This window comes from Condylura cristata, unplaced genomic scaffold (assembly GCF_000260355.1).
Source record: "Condylura cristata isolate star-nosed mole 26May11 unplaced genomic scaffold, ConCri1.0 scaffold00001, whole genome shotgun sequence".
Lineage (NCBI taxonomy): Eukaryota > Metazoa > Chordata > Mammalia > Eulipotyphla > Talpidae > Condylura > Condylura cristata.
This window is the reverse complement of record NW_004567102.1, coordinates 19329812-19350966: the sequence shown is the minus strand read 5'-3', so window position 1 is coordinate 19350966 and position 21155 is coordinate 19329812. Positions and strand designations below refer to the sequence as shown.

Here is a 21155-nt window from a genome sequence, read left to right as displayed (position 1 = left end):
GGTGGTTAGCATTTCCCCTTTATTCCTGGTAGATTTTTTCTTCTTTATTTTCTTTCTTTCATTGCACATGTTGATCCTTTTGAAAAATGAATGTTTGCCAAATCCAGTCTGAGTTGGAAGGAAAAGTGGGGGAGGGTGGATGCTAAAAATTCTGACCAAGAATACTAGCAGTGATTCCCAATATAGAGATATGTTATATGACTGTTTAAGCAATTAAACCACAATTACACTGATTGATATTATAAATCATGCTTTGGAAAATGGGCTTTTGAGGCTTGTGACATCTAGACCCATTTTTATATTTCACTTGGATCTTAGGAAGAAAAAAAATCAGCACATATGGAAGATAGTAAGAGTTGTTTCTTCCTCTAGTGTGGCCAGTTTTTACGTGTAACTCTACGCTGTTCTCTAGAGACATGAAGCAAATTCATAACCTTGCTAATTTATTTCAAAATGCAGAGAAAAACTGTAATATGCTTTATCTGACATAAGTTTCCTAAATGTAGAGATATATGTTGTCTCCAAGTAATTGATTTGAATCTGTAGTAAAGACCAACAACTTTTAGTTTGGTTTAGATGTGAAATAAACATTTTCAAGAATTTTAGTGGCTTAAACTATTTCTTGTTGAAATGTTTAATCTTCATTTATTTCTAACTTACATTATTGATATTCACCTAATTCCTATTTTATAGACATGTTCACTGTATGTCTGTATTGGTCCTGCTACTGCTGTATCTGATGTGGCTATTAAAGAATACTCAGTAGGGAAATATTAAACAGCATTCATCACATTTTAGTGCAGTGCATTTGTATAAGAAAAATGATGCAAACTTTCTCAGCATTTTGCCTTCTCCAGTAAAATGAAGATTGTGGAAATATCACTGCTTTACAGACTCAAAAGAAATAGTTAAAAAAATTAAATAAGAAACCACATACCTCCAGATAGAGTTAAAAAATCACAATTTTATAATAGTTCTAGTATTTGCTTGATAAATTTACAATGGTATTAGAACACTATTCCAGACAATGAAAGTACTGTGAGCCCTGAGGTTACGTGAGAGCTTGCAAGGAAAATTATAGCTGCACAAAAACATTGTAGACTTCCAAATTTTAAAGGCATTAAACAGTAAGGATAAACACGTACTTTGCTCATTTCCTTGGATTAAGCATGGTATTTTAGAAAGGTGTGCACTTTCCCCATTATATCCATCAAATTTTAGAAACTCAAATTTCAATCTGCACGTAGTCATGAGGAATATTTGACCAGTGTTTATTTACATGGGTTAAAAGAAATCAAAGCACTGAGCACAGCTTGTGGGAAATACCTGATTTGTATATCTGTTTACATTTCAACCGAAATGACTTAAAAGTTAAGAGTCATGATGCTGTGTCTTAGGATATTTGTATTTCAACTGTACTGATTTAATAAGAGAATTAGGAATATACACTTCTGCTTACAATTTTGATATTTAAAGACCCTTCAGGCTGGGATATCTAATCACCAAATATCGGATGTTCCTATGTACTTCTTTGTGGGTTAGAATGACTTTACAGATAATACTTTATTGTATTCTGAAAAGATTTGACTGTCAGTAGGAAAAGGCATATTAAACACAATTCACAATTCATTTTATTTTTTAAGAAGTAAACTTCAATAACTTAGAAAGCTAGAAATAATCTCAATTATAGAACTGAGAAATAGCATGTTAATTTAACCACAACCTGAGACTTCATATAGAAGTCTATTATGTAAAAGATCTGAAAAAATACTGTATAAAATTGGTGTCAAAATGTTCAGTCTGCTGTTTGAAAACTGGCTTTTTTCCTCCTTTAGAATGTATATGCCCCATGCATCACTGTAGATGTGTGTCTATAATATTGCGAAAATGGAGGCTTTTCTGGTAGCAAAAGGGTTAAGTTCTTTTTGCTTTACCAGTTTCAAATTACAATGAGAAGCCTCTTCTTTCCCAGCAGGGTTGTGCTTACATTACTCTTTAGATCTCACTTGAGGAGGGCTGGTATATTTGTGCCTGCTGGAGGTGGAATTAACAGTGAGAAGGAGAAAGGGATTGAATGGATTTATAGGAAGGTTTTCAAGTAAATTCAGGGAAACACATTTACTTGAATAGTACAACCTTGAGTGTTATTTTACACTAAGACGACACAAAAGATGTTAAAGTTATCACCAAGCTGCCGGACAAATCTATATTCCAACACCAAGGTGCAGATCAGCATAGATCTGTGATTCAGAAATCAGGATTTGTCTTGGAAAGAGCTCAAGGGTTGAGAAGAACTCAAGAGCAAGTGAAGATAACCTTGGGATCTACAGTTTATCAGAAGATCAACTTTTGTTCATTCAAATACCAAAGGCCTGATTGTCATAAATTTCTATAGGAATGCATAGGTCATCTGATCAAATAATATTAGACGTCTTCTGCTACATCAATGCAGCAAAAACTCTTAACAACTGTGGATAAGTGGAAATCCGAGTTTCAACTTTGTTAGCAGTAACTACTCTTGACACATTCCAAAATATTTAAAATAAGGCAGGAAAAACAGTAAGGATGTTGTGTTCAGAACTGTCACTGTCATGAAGAATAGGTAAATTTATTTTTTCAGCTACTGAGAAATTGTACCTCCTTGCAACTTAGATTTTTTTTTTTTAAGAGGACAAGAAGGACTAAAAATATCAACTTTTGCTTTTGGACAAAAATGCCTCTGACTGTATTTTTACTTAGGGGTATTGTGGGTTTCCTCTGGAGCTGCTGGTTTCTAGTGGGTTATGCAAAAGGAGGCTTGGGAGACAATCATGTTCACTCCAGTTTTATTTATAGAAGACTACGGAATCATGAAAGACGGGAAATACAGAGGGAAATTCTCTCTATCTTGGGTTTACCTCATAGACCCAGACCATTTTCACCTGGAAAACAAGCATCCTCAGCACCTCTCTTTATGCTGGACCTGTACAACGCCATGGCCAATGAAGAAAATCCCGAAGAGTCGGAATACTTGGTGAGGGCATCACTGGCAGGAGAAACAAGAGGAGCAAGAAAGGGATACCCAGCCTCTCCCAATGGCTATACTCATCGCATACAGTTATCTCGAACGACTCCCCTGACCACCCAGAGTCCTCCTCTTGCCAGTCTACATGATACCAATTTTCTGAATGATGCTGACATGGTCATGAGCTTTGTCAATTTAGGTATGTTGCTCATTTATTTGTTAATCTATGTGATTCTAAAGTGGAGATTTTCCTTATGGTGAAGTAGCTGCCTGGTAGGTGGTCATGTTTATATACAGTCATCTTCTATAACTCTCCTTTCCAGGTTCTGTTTTCTTTCTTCCATTGATGTCAATTTTTGCTTTAGACAATAAATCTATACATCTATATCTATATCTCTCTATATGTGCATAAAAAAAGCTAAAATTAAACACGGTTTGGGTAGAATGGGTTTTCTCAGATCTTGTTAAAATTTCAACCTTGATTAATTATCTGAGTAAGCAAGCAATAGTTTTAGAAAAGTACAGTTTATGAAGCTAGTTATACTATAGGCAAAAATATTAATAAATAAAGGGGAAGCAAGTATTTTTAGGTGGGAAAGTAAAAGTGACATTCTGAACTATTTTTTGTCAGTAACTTAAAACATGTAAGTATATATACTATTTAAAAACTCAGAGGATGTCACCACTATGAAAATATTGATGTGACATTAGCTAAGATTAAATGATTTTACAAAAGACTTCTGTCAGAGAATTACTTGGAGAGAAATTGAATTTTATAAAAAAGTATTTTAGAAAAGATTTCAATTGAATATTTAACTGTAATAATATAACTCATATCTATATTTTTTTTCACATGCAAGAGAAATGTGAAACAAGATTTGATGGTCTTTACAGATACAAAAATTTCCTGTTTAGTTGAAATTAAAAATTAATTGATAAACTCTTTAATTGGCAACATCATAGAAAATGAATTTTAAAATAATGCTTAGTCAAATGCTGGAGCAGTCATGTAGTCTTAAATATAAACAATATCAAATGTTAAATTAATGTCCAGAACTTCTTTTGTTTTAATTTCTTTAAATGTTTTAGTAAGGACTAAAGGTGAAAATTTACTACCTTGAGACATTAAAGGAAAAACATAATTTATTTTTAAAGAGTGAAAATTTAATCAACAAATGTAATCAACTGAAAATAATTGTGAAATTTTAATGTAAGAAGTTTCAAATTTTTGTTTCAAAAATGCAGTTTGCTTTGACTTTAAAAGTTGACACATTTTATTATACACTCAGTTAGACACTCATATAATATCATATAATATCCCAAAGAAAATGTTCTTTGAAAAGTCTAGCAACAAGTCCTAATAAAACATGGATTTTTCTGTAATATATAGTGTTTAATATGCTCTGCTCATTTGCTTTTAGCAATCCTAGCATGAAGGATAAGGTGATTAATAAATCATGTTTCATGTTACTAGAGACACAGCTCTCATTATTAAGTTTTAGTAAGTCATCACTGGTTGCCCTAATCAGGTGTCCTGGAGGCCTCTTTTTCTATCTATAAATTACAAGTTTCACTTGGAACTTTTAATCCATTAGAATATAGTTTAATTTTAAATTAGTTTGATTTCTTTGCCCTAACCTAAGTGACTTGCAAATGTGACGAATGGTACGTTTACCTGGTAGTACTTTCTAAAGTATTACTCAATAATTTATGTAGTTTCACTATTTTAATAGAAAAAATATGATTCACACATTCATAAAATAAATCACTAAAAAAATCAGTTCAAGTTTTCTGTGATCTTTCAGAGAAAAATGGTATGCTGTATGTTTTAGGAAATAATAGCTTAGATTTAAATCTGTCCTGGCAATAGTATTTATTATAATTGAATGCTTTGCTAATTTAAAGAGTATTTGTTTTTCAGAAAATAATTATTATTTTTGAATCTGTATGCCATTAACATTTGTAAATCTACATAAAATAGCAAAATAGTGCACTTCTATATAGAGATTTCTAGAACTGCTTTTATCTTTAAAGAATATATTGATTTCAATTAAAATCAATGGCATCTTGTTTATATTGTTTTGATTATAACAGCATAGCAGTTTAATAACCCTACCATAAAATACAATTATTCATTTTACCCTAGAGAATCAGTATTGGCTATTGGAAATTAAGAAAATATTCATTTCTTTTGTCATGCTGAACTGCTGTAGTAATTTAGCCTCCATAATAAACTATCCTCTCTTTTCTTTTTAAAATTGTTCTAAGCTAAGTATCTCATAAGAAAGTACTGACAAATTGATTCTGAAACTGAGTTTTTTCCTGTGAGTCTCTGAGGAAAATTGAACCACAATTTTATTTTATTATCCTTAGCTCATGTTCCTTAACTATAAAAACCTTGCAACCAATCACTACCTACTAAGGAGCTTTATCTTTTGTACTTGTTCCATAATGAGATAGGTAAATGCATACTTTAAAATGGTTGAAGTATATTATCATTTTTAATTGTACTAAGAATATCAGTGTACTTTATTGTCATTCTTTAACAGATATTTGCAGCTTGTTTCATGTTCTTTTAAGACTCAGAGGACTTTTTTTTTAGTGTCTTAAAAGATGTATTTCGTAAAGTCTAAGGGCAAATGATCAAATTAGCAATAGGCAAGGGATTTGTATTGTGGAAATCACCTGGATATTTAAATATGTGAAAAGAATCTGTTGACATTTTCCATAATAAGATGAATTACATTAAAAGGATCTACTAGTATCCTTTTATTAAAGTTTGCCTTTGTCATTTTCAAATGAAACAGTGGATTTTCTTCAGTTTCATTCAGGAAGTTTTGATCATCAAGAGGAAACTTAATTCAAACTGAATCATGTATATATATTATATGAATTTTCAAATGAAATGATTTTTGGTAGTGTAGTTCTTTAATAATAAAAAACTTATTAAAATTTAAACCTCCTTGCTTGATGATGTCAGGATATTGGGGCAATGCTATGAGAGGTATTAAGATTTGACAGAAATGAATTTTCCCTTTATCAGTGACAAATAGCTAGGATTTATTGAAAGAAAACATAAAATGCAAATAAAATCCCTTAAGGTCACTGTAAATCACTATGAAACCAGACACATCAGTCTTGATCTCTAATTATTTAATTGATTTGTTCTCTTTGAAGGAACACACAATTAATTGTGTAAGAGTAACTTTCCATTCTGTTGTATTCATTATCCTAGGCCAGCTTTTGTCTGTCTCATAGTATCTAGCTTTCCCAGGTTTAGTTCTCTGTTTTGTCACTATTTTTTTGCCTATCATAGAATTGTGAATACCACATTATTTTGTTAGTAATAGAATACCATTGTGGTACTTTTTCTCTTCATAACCATCACTTTTTCAAAAATGTTAAGGATTAGTTTATATATCAAATGCCTTTGAGAAGGAAAGGAATAGTTAAATAATTTGCTTGTAAGTATTCTCCTATTTATATGAAGATAAACATACAATGCATTCCTAAAATCTTTTAGTTTGAAGCCCACTTTTATTTGATTACTTGGTGATATCATTGAAATGATGTAACATTGGAGCTATTTTAGAGGAAATTATAAAAGCTAGTCAACACTAGAAATTTACTTTTAGACTATTCTTTTCCCGCATATATTTCCTTAATAAAATTTACTTTAGGTGTACCCATGGTTTTTGACTCACTAATTAACAGGTTTGGAGTCAAATAACTTCATATGTATATATTTCTCAAGCATAAAATCATATACATATGATGCTTACTTTTTTCGTATTTTATAAAATCATATTTAGCATTTTAAGTAGGAAATAGAAAACAATAATCTCAAACCTTTAAACTTTTCTCCCCTTACTTAGCCAAATCATTAAACTCTTCTGGTTCTGGGGGGTTAGGGATAGGAATGCTTATGTCCTCAGTTGAAAGATTGGAAAGACATCAATGATATTTATTATTATTTATTATTATTTTTGGCCAGCTCAAGTGCCCAGTGGTGAGGAATTTATATACAGACCTGTCTAAAGATGCCTATGTAGTCTCTCCAACAAAGTTATTAACACTTCTGTAACATAAACACATCCATAAACACATGCACCATTTTCTTCTTTTTCTTTTTGGGAGAGATGGAATGAGAGGAAAGATGATTAAAAGCCATGATGATACATATCCATGGATTATGTCTGGAATCATAAATGCTAATATTGCGTACAACAGCATTACTTGAAACTTTTTAACTTTTGAAGAGAAAAGTTCTGAGAGTGCAGACGTTTGATCTCTCTTTTTCAACAACCTTTGTCTTTCATAAATTGACCAAAGGGATTCTTGTTCTCCTTTAAGGCTACTTTATTATCAAATCATGGCCATAACCATAGAGAGAGTCACAGTCATGGTTTAATGAAAAGGTTTTTACACATCTCAAAGATCCTTCACAATTAGAGTTTTAGGAGTTTAGTGGGAAGTAACAGTTGGAAATAAGGAGGTATGATAACTCATGTGTGGGACTCACCATCCTCAGCTCTTTCCCTTCACTCTTGCATTCTTTAAAACATAGCCTCTCTCCTCACCTCCTTCTGCTACCCTCCCCCCTCCGCCCACCCCACCATTTTTGGCCCTTCCTCTTTAGTTCCATGGTCTTTCTAGCCCCAGGCTCTCTGGGCATCCTTCCCCTTACTGCTCCCCCCCCCCAACCTTCCTGGGGTCTGCCTTTGGTGAGCTTTTCGTCATAGCCCAAGGCTTAGATTAGCTGAAAATCAATTAGTTACAGCTTGATCATTTAGGTACAGTCTCCTGTTTTCCCTCTAGTAGAGAAGGAAAAGGTTATGATGTGCCAATGCAGTCTCCACCCATCAGTAGAAAAGCTCCCCAGGCTTCAGAATTGCTCTGACTGTTGCCATCCCCTGTTAATTCTTTCCTCACCATCCATTCTTCTTTGCTTCTTCACCTCTCCCAGAGGATCCTATTGACAGAATTTAATTGTTTTTGCTTTTATTTTTTTTATAACATAATAAAAGTTTAAAAGGGAAGTTTAAGGGAAGCAAAAAAAATGCAAATATGAGCAAAAACAGGACTAATCAAAAATGCCATTCACTTTTAGTTTAGAAAATGCTTTCACTTACACTGTTTTTAATACTCATATTACCTCTGTGAAAGCATTTTCCCTTTTAAAGTGAAAAGAGGTGATGAGAGCGGATAAAGAGATGAGGAGTAACAGTTGGAGGCAGAGAACAATGAGGAAGAAATAGAAAGAAAATATTTTCTACAAAGCCCTTAGTAGAAAGTGAATTAAATGAGACATCAGAGACTAATTTTGAGGTGGCGCAGGTGGAAGGTGTGTTGGAAAATCCTCCCTCAACCTCACACTGACACAGCAGCTAATTCAACATCCCAACCGCATCAGCTCTAGGGGAAAAGCCTTTCATCCTTACACGCTAAAATACTGAAGTGGGGAAAAGGGAGTGGACTCTCAGTGCATGTGTACAAGGAGCATACAGACGGGCTACTCACATTTACAGTCATAAATAATGTAGTAGCTCAGCTTGAAAAAACCACAGGTTAAAGGAAGAGGCTTCCCTGACGCAAAGAGAGGGGTTGAGATCAGAGGAACCACTGAAAGGGTCGGAGTGAAACAATGAAGCCCTTGTTCTAAGTAATATTTATGAGTGCTCCTTTGCACCTTAAGTTCATATTTTATTGGCTGGACGGTGGGGTTTCCCCGTTTGCTCATCTCTTAAAATAGTACTCTTGGCTAAGATAGATTTTAAAATATACCAGTCCACCCTACAATTGGCTTATTTATTTAAAAGGGAAAAGAATCTGTTGTGATTTTGATGTCAGATTGGGGTGCACAATCTCTAGTCATGGGTATTAACATTATGAAAACAAGATAAAAATAATCTTGAGTGTTCACCTGCCTCTTTCAGAGATGTTTGCAAGAATCCACATGACCAAATAATAAGCCCTGATATATATGAGGTCTGTGTAAATGGTTGCAGTAAAATTACTATCTTAAAAATGTAGGTACAAAATCTATTGAAGTGTAGAAAGTTTAAAATGAGAAAAGTATCAATTGTACATCAGTAAGAAGGATCTTTAATTGAAAGAAAACAAGAACAAACCTCTATAACCAAAGAATGTACCTTCTACTCACTTAGAAGGCAGTGAGTTAGTAAACATTACATACATTTAGACACTGCATACTCGTCAATACTTTCATTGTTACAGAAATTAACTAGGGTATAATTTTGTATTTTCTAAGGTGTGGGGAGCTCTGTCTTCCTAAAGCTGTGTGCTTTCCTTTCTCTTTTCATAAGCTACATTATGTTAGTGCCTTTATCAGAAGAGATAACTCTAATTTAGAAATCATTGATGACAGCTAAATTATCACAGTAACTTCTTGATGGAATTAAATAACTTCTCTTGTTCTTGATATTTAACACCTTTCCTGGTATTAAGAATAAAGAAAATAGTTTAAAAATACTATGAGCCATGTCAAAAGAAATTAACATTTACAAAGTCCTTTATTCTATGCTATCATTATGGGATTAGCCTCCCAAGATAGAGGACACACTCGTTTGTATAATCGTAAGTGCATGCTATATGAACACTAATGTGGTTTTAAGGTTAACTAATTGCTTTCCTTTTTGTGCTGCCATCACAGAAGAACATAGTGCAAAAACCAAATGCCTGCTTTGGAACCTCATATTCTATACTTTCTAGTAGTATCACTTAGTGCAAGTTGCATAAATTCTCTTTGACTCTGGTGCCTTTTATGAAAAATGTGGATGATTATAGCATAGTTCTCAGTGGTATTGAAAAGACCAAATGAGTTCGTGGCACACAATTTTAAGAACAGTATTTGGAATATAATGAGAACTCAGCAGATGTCTACTACTGTTATTAGATTTGCATTTGTATGCCACACATGAGCCATCTTTATAGGAACTGCTTAATAATTTGTGGAATCTGGTGCAAAATGAAAACGTGAAGTCTCTTGCTCAAAATTTAATTATTCCAAGGTGGTAACAGGAGTATTAGACCAAGTGTGGGGCACTTCTGAGTACAGGCCCTGTGTCACTGCACAGGTTGTCTGCCCATGACAACCAGACTGTATGTCTGGTGACAATAATGATGGCAGAAAGCATATCTTATTCATCCTTTTATATACTCGGTGGTATATAATCATCCACAAGCTCAAAATGAATCATTTGAGAGTTTAATTGATACCTTTACAATGTAGGCTGGATTTTATTTTCTTTTTTTGCAAAGCAGGGGATATTGCAGCAGCTGGAACAGTGGGGGAGCCTCACTACTCCTGGGCAGTAGATCAGAAAGATCAGAGGAGAGCTCTATGTCAATGGGAAAGGTACCCTGACAGCAATGGTGGCCATGGAAAGAAATACCAGGCAGCCAACCCCTGTATACTCAGCAGGGAGGGAGACCAAGGATTAAGTACCCAGACCACATATTGCTGTCATATTTCCATTGTCTGATCCTCACTGAAAGGTAGAGGAACGCAATGTTGGGATACATGGGGCAAGTCAGATTTGTAATGCAGAATATAGACAAGTGTGAAAGTGAATATTGAGGTGCAAAATGAAGATATTTGACACAGAGGGATAAATGAATATTAGATACTTAACTGGCAAGAATTCTAGAATTGCTTCATTTTCTGTGTAGGTTACTCTTATATGTGTGAACCTTTGTCATAGTTTATGATAAAATTCAGAAGACAATCCTAATTTAGTTCCCAATTTTGTGAAAGAAAGTGAGGGTAGCAAGCATGGTATGCAGAAAAATATGCTTAAATTATATATGGATTAGTCATTTCATTTGATATTTTAAATCTAGTTTACAGAAAATTGAAATTAAGCTTATAAAAGTGCAAGAGAAGTCATACAAATGGTAGCCAGTGACTGTCAGTCTAAATATTTAAGATAGATAGCAACAGAGTATATATGTTTAACAAATATGAGTAGCAATGTTTTTTTCCTTCTATTTACTCTAAATCCTTTGTCATTCTTAATATGATGCATGCCTATATGTCAAAATTTTTTGAATTCTGAGTGGAATCATATGCTATTCTCTACATTCTCTACAGTTAATGTTGCTGGCAGAATTGATAGTATGAGGTACATTGGGTTTATTGTCTTCCTTTTTTTTTTTCTTCTTTTTTTTTTTTTTACTATCTTTACTCATCTGTGGCAGAGTTTCTGTGACTCCCAGAAGCAGAATTTAGTGGAAGAGCAGGTATGTTTGTTACTCAGGTCTCATAGATAACCAACCACTGAGCTTTGAGGCCTTTTAATCATAGACAAGCACTGAGTTGAAAAGTTCTCTCAAATATTTTCTATATTCAACTTCCAAGTTATTAAAGATGGAAATTTTAAATTGACTCTTACTTCTCTTGTTACCAAAGGCAGAGGGAGAAAGAGTTCAACTTGGAAATTGTGCCAGGTCTTATCCAAGTAACCTTGATACAGGCATTGAAAATTAATTTAGTGGGGCATCAATTAAATAAGCTTATACTTAATGTTTTTATGGCTGTTTGCTTAGAGTAAGGAGGCAGCATTTGGTTCTGTAACTCTCAGTAGTGTTTGAGTGGAAGAGTTCTGGAGTCAGATTGGTTTGAATACCATCTTCACAGACAGTGTATATTCTCCAGCAAATAGTCCATGTCACTGGAATGGTTTCCCTATCTATAAAGTGCATTCTAGTTAGGACTTAGTAAGGTAAGATTGGAAGCCTTTACTCCTCCATGAGAAAAGTATTCATTTTCAGTTCTATCAGCATGTAGAATAGACTTCTAGTCTAAAATCTCTGGAGCCCTGATGTTAGCGGAGATCTGCTGCCAGCTCATTAGATTTTGTGATAGAACAGCCTCGCTGAAATTGTGAAACACTGCAAGTGACATTTCCTTGCTCCAAAAGACAATGAACCCTTGAATTTCACTGGCTCTGTCTGCAAGTTGGACTTGCAGTGTGTCCAGAACATTAGAGTGTGTTCCAGAACATCAATGTGTCCTGGAAAAGGTCAGCCCCGACGGAGTCTTCAGGTGATTGTGGGGCTTCCCTCTAAGTACCCAGAACCAACATTTTTGATGATGTACTACAGAAAAGTGCTTTTCATATTTGCTTTAGTCAGATACCTAGAATGAACCCAGAATTTTACTTTAGTTCCAGGTATTACCTGTTCCATTTCCTTGCTTGTTATGGAGAAAGTCAAAGTAATAATATACAATTAGAAAATATTTGGTTGTGAACAGACAAGCACACTCTAAAAGACCCTTTGAAAGAAGGGGAAATAGTCTTGAAGTTTTAATGCTTATTTTCATAAGCCAACTTGTTTTCTTTTAGTTTTAATTTTGAAAAAAGTTGATTCATGATGAAAATCTTGGTAAATAAACTCCTGTACTCTAAGTAGGAAAGTTGTTCTATTCAAATTCTCACTCCTAAAAGGCTGTCTGTAAGTCAAATCATGTTTAAATTTATGATTTTCTAATCTTTAGCTATTCTTATATCATTATAATCATATTGTTTCTATTTGATACAATTCAGCCTTAATTATTTCTAAACTGTTTTTTTTAATTTTTAAGGTAACAAATTTTTATTAAACTTTATTTTCTGTTTCAAATCAGATAAAAATTCATGGATTTGATCACAAAAAAACACAAAAATTACACATTATCTGTAGGCATCTTTTATTTTTCCTAACCATATTATAAAATGGTTATAAAATACATTGTCTTTTGATATTTTATAATAATTGAATAGGTAAATATGATTTTTTTGTTTTTCATTATTATTCATGCTGAAAGAGAAATCATTTAGATGATCTTTACTTAATTTTCCACTGTAATGAGTAAAGATCTGAAATAAAATATGGTTTCAATCTGCATATTAACATATTCAAGTCAACATTTCAAATGTTTCTCTTCTATATTGCCAAGTCAAAAACAAGTTATCAGTGTATAGTTATTCATTCTAAGAAAGAATTTTTCAGAATTAAATATATTTTTTTTCATTTTTGTGCCCTTTCAGTAATATACTAAGTATATGATAATTTCAGGTATGCATACTTTTAATTGTAGTTTAGTTATAGAAGTAGTAATTAAAACAACAAAAATAACTATAATTATTTTGTGCCAGGCACAAAAGTAATTTGTATCCATTGTTACAGTTAATCTGTATCGTAACTGTAGTTAGGTAAGCATTTTTCTATTCCCATTTAATTGATGTGAACATTGAGGTTTAACAAAGGTAATAACTTATAAAATTTATCAGTGGGTAAGTGACAGTGTCAGTACTAGAAGCATGAATTCTTGGGTACAACTTTTTTGTCACTACTTTTCAGGTTGGTAACCCAATCTAAAATGTAAGTATCAGTGCATCTTTTAAGAACATTAACAATGTTTTATACCTGGTGTGTTGTATGTGGTTTCATTTACATAACTGCAGCATATAGCAGTAAAGGAAGTAGTTATCCCACATAGCTGTCTAGAGACTGACGTTCTGAAGGGTGGTCCATTAAGTCATTTGACAAATATAAGCTGATTACCTACTGTTGTGACCAGCATAATGCTGAATCCTGTGCCTGCTTTCCAGCCAAGATACCAGATTCCAGCCAAGATTCTTGCGTGAGAATTTTTTGCTTGATGTCACTAACTTTAAAGAAATTACACTAAGGCCCTCCCTGGAGGTGCAACTGGTTAAGGCACTGCGCTACAAGCAAGCAACAGCTGCTTCAGTGTGAGTTCAGTCCCAGGCCCCCGAGGTAACCCATATGGCACAGTAGACCTCTCCTGACCCTCCCGCTGCTCCCCTCAGCAGTGTACTTCATTGATTTGCCTGTTCTGCTCCCAACTCTTTCTCTGGTGAATCCTTTCACTGCCCCTGCACCTCTGGCCTGTGCCCCAGTTCTGTATGCAACAATAAATCTTAAAAAAAAAAAAAAAAAAAAAAAACTTTTATTAAAAAAAATCATACTAAAATCATTATTATTTAAATAACCAGGTAGAATTAACTCCTCTGTGTAGGGAAAATATTCTTTAAACTTTAATCCCTGTAGAGAAATTCAAGGCATAAAAGAATCCTGTTAGCAAATAGAACCAAAAGGAAAATTTTAGTTCAAAAGCATTGGAACACAGAGAGAACCAAGTTTTAACAAAGCTTAGGGACTGTCAGAAACTTGTTTGTATACCTGGAGGACTCAACTGATTTGAAGGCTTCAGTGATTTTAAAGGAAGTATCTAAAAATAAATAAATAAATAAATAAATAAATAAATAAATAACATTTTGCACAGGATGCTTATTGTACATTCCAGAGCATAAGTGTAGCTTACCCACTCATTATTTATTTGTGTTAGACTCAGGAAGTAAGGGTAAAAGGTCCTAAAGTTTTAAAATGAAGTTGTTGGATCTGTCCAGATCTTGACCTCTGACCCTAACTTACTTCCTCACTTGTGTGCTAATAAGGTTGTGTTCAGTGTTTACTTTGTTACTGTACACATTGGGAGTGAAGTGGATTAGGTTGTAGTAAGAGTCAAAAGAGACATAATAATTTATAATATGGAAAAGAGCCAAATTCCAAAAATTAGCATTGATATTAAAACAATTATTGCTTCAAGTTGATTGTTGAGAAAATTTGTGTAATATTGTACAACTGATTTATTCTTTATTGACAATTTGTTCTGATTGTGAAATGAATGCTGCAGCAAAATATGGTTCTAAGATACACTATCACTGTTACTGGTGTTTAAAAATCATTTCATCAAAACAGCAGATCATCAGATTAAAATAATAAAGTAGAATTTAAAATGTTCCCTGTTCTTTTGGAAATGTATGATCATAGCTAGCATGTATTCTGTGCTTATGAAGTGCAAGACAGGTAGCTCATAGCATTTCAAGTTTTAATGTATTTAATTCTTACAAAAGACCTATTTTACAGATGAGGAAAGTAAAACCAAGATACTAAATTATTTAGCCAAAGTTCTCCATTTTGTAAGAAGAGGAATTGGACTTAGAGTTCAAGCTGTTTGCTGCTATGGTGTGTTGCCTCTATAAATGCCATTGAGAGGCTGTTGGGACATTGTTTGAATTCTTTCTAAAGTCTTTTTATTTTGCCAACATGTTGTGGATTGGGTTTTTAATATTTTTACTTCACGAGTAATGCAATGAATTTTGGGAAAGATCTCTAATAACAATTTACCAAGGGTCTTAGCCCTGGACTTGAGCTCCTCTATAGGCTTTTTGGAAGAATTGAGATTCTATGGCCTTTTGAAGGAGGCAAATGGAAAATTCATAAAAGGGAAAGAAGGACTTAGCTAACATCAAGAGTACTGCCTTTTGTGCGAAGCAACTTCACTGGCAGCAAGGCAGGTAACAAGGCACAAAAGGTGATCTGTGTTGATCCCACCTTTTAAAGAGATTTGGCAGGAATAAGAGTCACATTTGGCAAAATAGAAGACAGGCAGAATATCAAAGTTGCAAGCAGTAATAGGCCTCAAATGCAGTAGTTGGAGATTGGAATAAATTAATAGGGAGTTCATTTGGATGCTGGAAAACTGCCAGTCTGCTGGCCAATATAGAGGGCCACACAAGCAGGCTGGCCTGCAGCTAAGTACAAATGCCTTGCTCATGATTTTCTGACCCAGTCTTGAATTGGCCAGGGAATCTCATGAGGCATCTACTGAAGTAGAAGTTTGGGCTGCTGGACCATCTATAGTCTACATGCCACAAGATTTCTGTTGCTGCAAATAGAAATTCTGGCAGGTAGCCTCTTCATCCTGTTTGTTAATGGTTAAAATCACTGTGATCCGTATAACATTGAACACTCCACATTTAAAGCACTATCTTGATTTGTAGCAGCTGCAGGCCCCATCTCTTGTATGAGTACAGTAAGTTTCCTTTCATATAGTTTATTCATTGCCCTTATACCACACAGAAACTAGATATATTATTTCTGCTCTATGGGTATCTTATGAATTAAAGACTAAAGCCTTGGGATAATTCATTTATTTTTTTAAAGAAAATGCTTCTGTGTCACTAATACATGGTCAAGAAGTATTTTCTTTTAGAAAAAATATTTATCCCAGGAATTTAGCCTTTAATTTATAAGATACCTGTAGAGCAGAAATAATTAAAAAAATACTTCTGGGACAACAACATTTCTCAAAAGAAAATACTAAAGTATAGGACACTCAGTTTTAGCTTAGCTCTCAATGCCAAGCATAGGGAATCATAAAAGGAATTTTAAAAAGTAGGTATCATTGTTAATATGTCAGGTTTTAGTCAAATGCCTGATTTGACTAAATCTCTAATCTCTGATTTGAAAAACAGGCCAAGAGGTAGCTGCAGAATAACACTGAGTATTTAATGCATTTGCTGTTTTTTTTTTTTTAAAGATTTATTTATTTATTCGTACAGAACTGGGGTACACGCAAGAGGCTCAGGGGTGGTGAGAAGCTTCACTGGCGACAGAGTGGGGAGCAGAACAGGCAGACGAAGTGCACTGCTGAGGGGAGCAGTGGGCGGGTCAGGAGGCCACACCATGTGGTCACCTCCAGGGCAGGTGGGAATCCAACTCATGCAGAAGTGGCTTTAACTTCCTAGTGCTGTGCTTTAACCCGCTGCGTCACTAGGGAGGGCCGCATTTGCTGTTTTTAAAAATTCTGTTTTCCTTCTCTCTTTTTCCCTTTACTTAACTGATTCCCCTCGTATACCTGGAGCCTAGTTGTAATTAGGAGAATTGTAAAGGATCTCGATATCTGGTTTCTTACTATTCAGACTGAGAAAGTCAGATAATACAATCATTACTGAAGATTTTAATTTGGGGGCCATCCCTGGTGGCAGAGCGGATTAAAGGACAGCACTGAGAAACTAAAGCCACTTCAGCATGAGTTCGATCCCTGCCTGCCCCGGAAGTGATCCACCTGGCAGATAGACCTCTCCTGACCCTCCTGCTGCTCCCCTTGCAGTTGATCTGCCTGTTCTGCTCCCCGCTTTGTCTCTGGTGAATCCTCACCACCCTTGAACCTCTGGCCTGTACCCAGTTCTGAATGGATAAATAAATCTTTAAAAAAATTAATTTGACTAACTTCACCGACACACAAAAATATAATATATAATATGCTTTTATCATTTTTTGAAATCAAAATTGTCAGTATTTCCTAAAGTATATTTCATTGAAAACACTTATACATTTTCCAAGAGATGTTTCCTGAAATTTTGCAGTCAAGTAAATTCAAGCTATGGAGAGAAACAGTAATTAAGTAGTTATTTAGTTCTAGGATAAGACTTTTCAATAGCTTTGTTATGCTAATGAGCATTGTGAATGAATTTGGATAGTATCCTTTCTCTTGCACTCTTGCACATTGGACTCTGGAATTCTAACAGAATATAATGGTCCCTAGTATTATAGAATATTCACTATGAGAAATAATTTTGGAAAATTAAAATGAGGCAGAAACAGTTATAATTCCATTATTTAACCCAACCAGATACTTGTATATATATTAGGATTTATTTATTTCTGCATACAGAACTGGGGTACAGGCCAGAGATGCAGGGGCGGTGAGAGGATTCACCACAGACAGAGTGGGGAGCAGAACAGGCAGATCGACGAAGTACACTGCTGAGGGGAGCAGCTGACGCATCTGGAGAGGTCTGCAGCGCCATGTGGATCCCCTCATGGGCAGGCGGCACCACCGCAGTACCACCAGGGAGGGCCTATATATTTCTTTAAAAAAAATATTTAATTATGTATAAGTAACTGGGGTACAGGCCAGAGATGTGTGGTCGGGAGGTGAGTGGATTCACCAGAGAGTGGGGAGCAGAACAGGCAGGCTGACTGAAATACACTGCTGAGAGGGGCAGTGGGCGGGTCAGGAGAGGTCTGCTGTGCATGTGTGTCAGCTCTCTGGTGGGGGATCAAACTCATGCTGCAGTGGCTGCAGGTTGCTTTTTAGTGCTGCTCTCTAACCCATCATACCACTAGGGAGGACCCTTTGATATATTTTTTTCTGTACTTTTTTCAGTGTATTTTATCCATGGAGTTGAGTAATATTAGGCAATATTGAATACTATTATTCATTTTTAGTATATGATTCTCCTAGTTGATTAATTTGCCTTTATGAGTATATTTTAAAAATAGTATTTCAGCAAAATAATTATCATTTATATTAACATTTTTGGTTGGGTATATAATTTTTCTACTTTTGCTATGCATATTCTGTCATAATGGGTATCTTTCTATATAATTGCTAACACTGTAGATAATTTCTGGTCATGTTGAAATGAGTTATCAGAACAAATGGCATAATATTCTGAAAAATATTACAGAACTACATTTCAGTAACTTTGTTTCAATTTCCATTTATACCAACTGTAAATACACCTTTAAAAAATATATATTTTTGTGTAGAAGAACTGGGATGTAGACCAGAGGTGCAGATGGTGAGAGGATTCACCAGAGACAGAGTGGGGAGCAGAACACTACTTAGGGGAGCAGCAAGTGGAACAGGAGAGGTCTGCTGTGCCCTGTGGGTTAAATCCCTGGCTGGGGATTAAACTCAGGCCAGAGTGTTGATAGTGCTGAGACTTAAACCCTAGGCCACCAAGGAGACCCTTATAGCAACTGTAAGCACTACTTTTGTTTTACCAGACTGAGAACTGAATTAAATATGATATATTTATATGTCACTTCGTAAAATTTTATGCTTTGACACCTAAATTTACGCCTAACTTGTCATTTATATCTAATAGGTAATTGAAAATCTTTTCAGATATTTATAGGTTTGTAAAAATTCTACCTAGAGTCCATTTTAGAAATAATTGCTCAAAAGAAAATTATAATGAGTTGCTGGAATAAAAATTAAGAATAATACGACTTTATAGTCTTCAAGGAGCCATAGTCTGAGATTTAAAATCAACTCAACAAATGTATCTGGTCTTAATAACCGTATAGCCAAATGATCTTTTATTAGTTATTTCTAAAACATACAAATAACTGTCATCTATAAAAATGGGTGTGGCATATGTACAGTAAGTACCTTGTTAATTGTACTAACAGAGGTAGCATTTTGGGATTGGCAGGAGTGTATACAAAGTAAATGTACATATTATTTTTAATTGACTAGTAATTACTGATATTTACCCACAAATGACATGCTTTCTAGTGTAGTGTTATGTTTGATTTTTTAGTCTAAGCTTTTATAACAGAATCCAATGATGTTTTGAAATCACTTTTTGCTGTCAGCAATTATTTAAATGATGATAATAAAGTGGGATATTTACAACCCACTTTCATCAATGCCTTCTAGGCTAATAGCTATATTTGAGTTTATGGAAGAATACTAGGGTATACCTTTCTCTCTCTCTCTGTAAGTATATTTTGGCTAAACCTTCTCTCTAAAACATAGTTTTGTTTTATACATGTTTATCATCTTATAAACTTCTGTTAGCCTTGACAAATTTTCGATCATAACGTCTCAAGTTTCAATACTATATTATAGTATGTGTCAAAAAAGACATTTATGTAACAAAAATCCAAATTTAATAATGTGCTCACTGCAAAATTAGCTGAAGTAAAAAGTCTAGTAATTAGATAACTTCAGAATCAAAGAATAAGGTATAGAAGGACTAGGAAAGCTAAAAACAAAACAAAATAGGAGTTATATTTTTTATTAGTAAGTTTAGGATTCAAGGGAAAATGAATGATATGGAACAGAACAAGTCACTGTGATCAAGAACCAAATAAAACTTAGCAAAGTCTGGCATTGCCAATTAAAAAGATTTTAAAGTTCTGGATAACTATGGACCATAAACATAAAAAACCATGTCCAACATCATTAATCATTAGGGAAATGATGATTAAAAGCACAGCAAGATGCAGCTAAACATCATCAAAATTACTAATATGGAAAAGGAAGACTAAACAAGACTCATTATACAAAGTGCTAGCAAAGATTTGAAGATTTCACAAATTGCTGGTATTATTGCAAAATGACACAACTACTTTGAAAATACGTTATCTGTTTGTACTATAATAAGCACACGCTTGCCATTTGTGTCCAAGAAATGTCAATTCTAGGTATTTTTCATAGAGAAATGAAACCAGAAGTTCACAAAACTCCTGTACATAAATGTTTGCACCAGTTTAGTCCATAATTTTTCAGAAGTGAAAAGAACTTAAACGCCCTTCCATGACTAAATGGTTGAGCTGTGTTACATCCACTCCAGGGGATTCTATAGATAAAAACTAAAACACAGATTAACCTAAAATGCATTTTTTAAATGAAGAATACAGATACCAAGTGCTATATATTGTATGATTTCATGTATATGAATTTCTAGGTGAAGAAAAATTATAGAGGTGTGGAACAGATGAGTGTCTGCTACCAAGTAAACATAGGCAAGAGGTTGCCTATCCAGTGGCTACAGAACAGTGATTAAACTATTCTGTGTTCTGATTTGGGTGGTGGTCACAGGATTCTGCTTTTGTCAAAATTCACGGGATCAGAGCATATTATATTTGTAAAAATGAAATACAAAGATGCAGACATTTTATAACCCATATTTAAAATGAAAATGTTGATAGACTAGCTCCGTGTTTTCAAAATAAATCTCGACTAAATTGAGAGAAATTAAGTATTTAAAGAATAAGATTTAGAAAATATCATATGTGTGAAATGATCAAAACATGAGTATTTGCCAAAGTAGAACTTTTTGATAAATTCAAGCTTTCAGAACTTTTGCATGAAAGGAATAAAAGAATGCAAACTTCAAGTTAAGCATTATTAATTATGTCCCCACTTCCCCATTAAATATCGAAAGAATAGCACAGAGGAATAAAAACACAATTTTCTGAATTGGAAAAAACTAGAGAATTTATTCATCTATAAACTGTTTACTTGGAAGAGCAAGTAATAAACAAGCTTCTTGAAATAACATGGATAAATTAAAAGAAATGATATATAAAGATAGCTTTAACACTTTTGTAGAGTACTATATTAACTGTGTTATACTCTATTAACTATGCTAATAATTGAATATATTAATGAGGACTCAGGAATGAGAATTATGAATAGCATTGTAATATTAAAAAATAAACTTTTTTAAGTTTTGTAGATTCATAATGGGGA

At 34.0% G+C, this 21155-nt stretch overlaps 1 protein-coding gene across 2 annotated transcripts in view; it reads left to right on the top strand.

Annotated features, from left to right (window-relative positions):
* Positions 1 to 1990: 1990 nt before the first annotated feature.
* BMP5 (bone morphogenetic protein 5) overlaps positions 1991 to 21155 on the top strand; it is a 105803-nt gene continuing 86638 nt past the window's right edge. The window contains exon 1 of one of the 2 annotated variants that reach the window (XM_004673586.1): positions 1991 to 3203. In XM_004673586.1, the coding sequence (XP_004673643.1) occupies positions 2714 to 3203 (490 nt within the window). In that variant the 5' untranslated portion in view covers positions 1991 to 2713. The remainder of the gene's footprint in view (positions 3204 to 21155) is intronic. The other variant, XM_004673587.2, reaches the window with a different exon arrangement.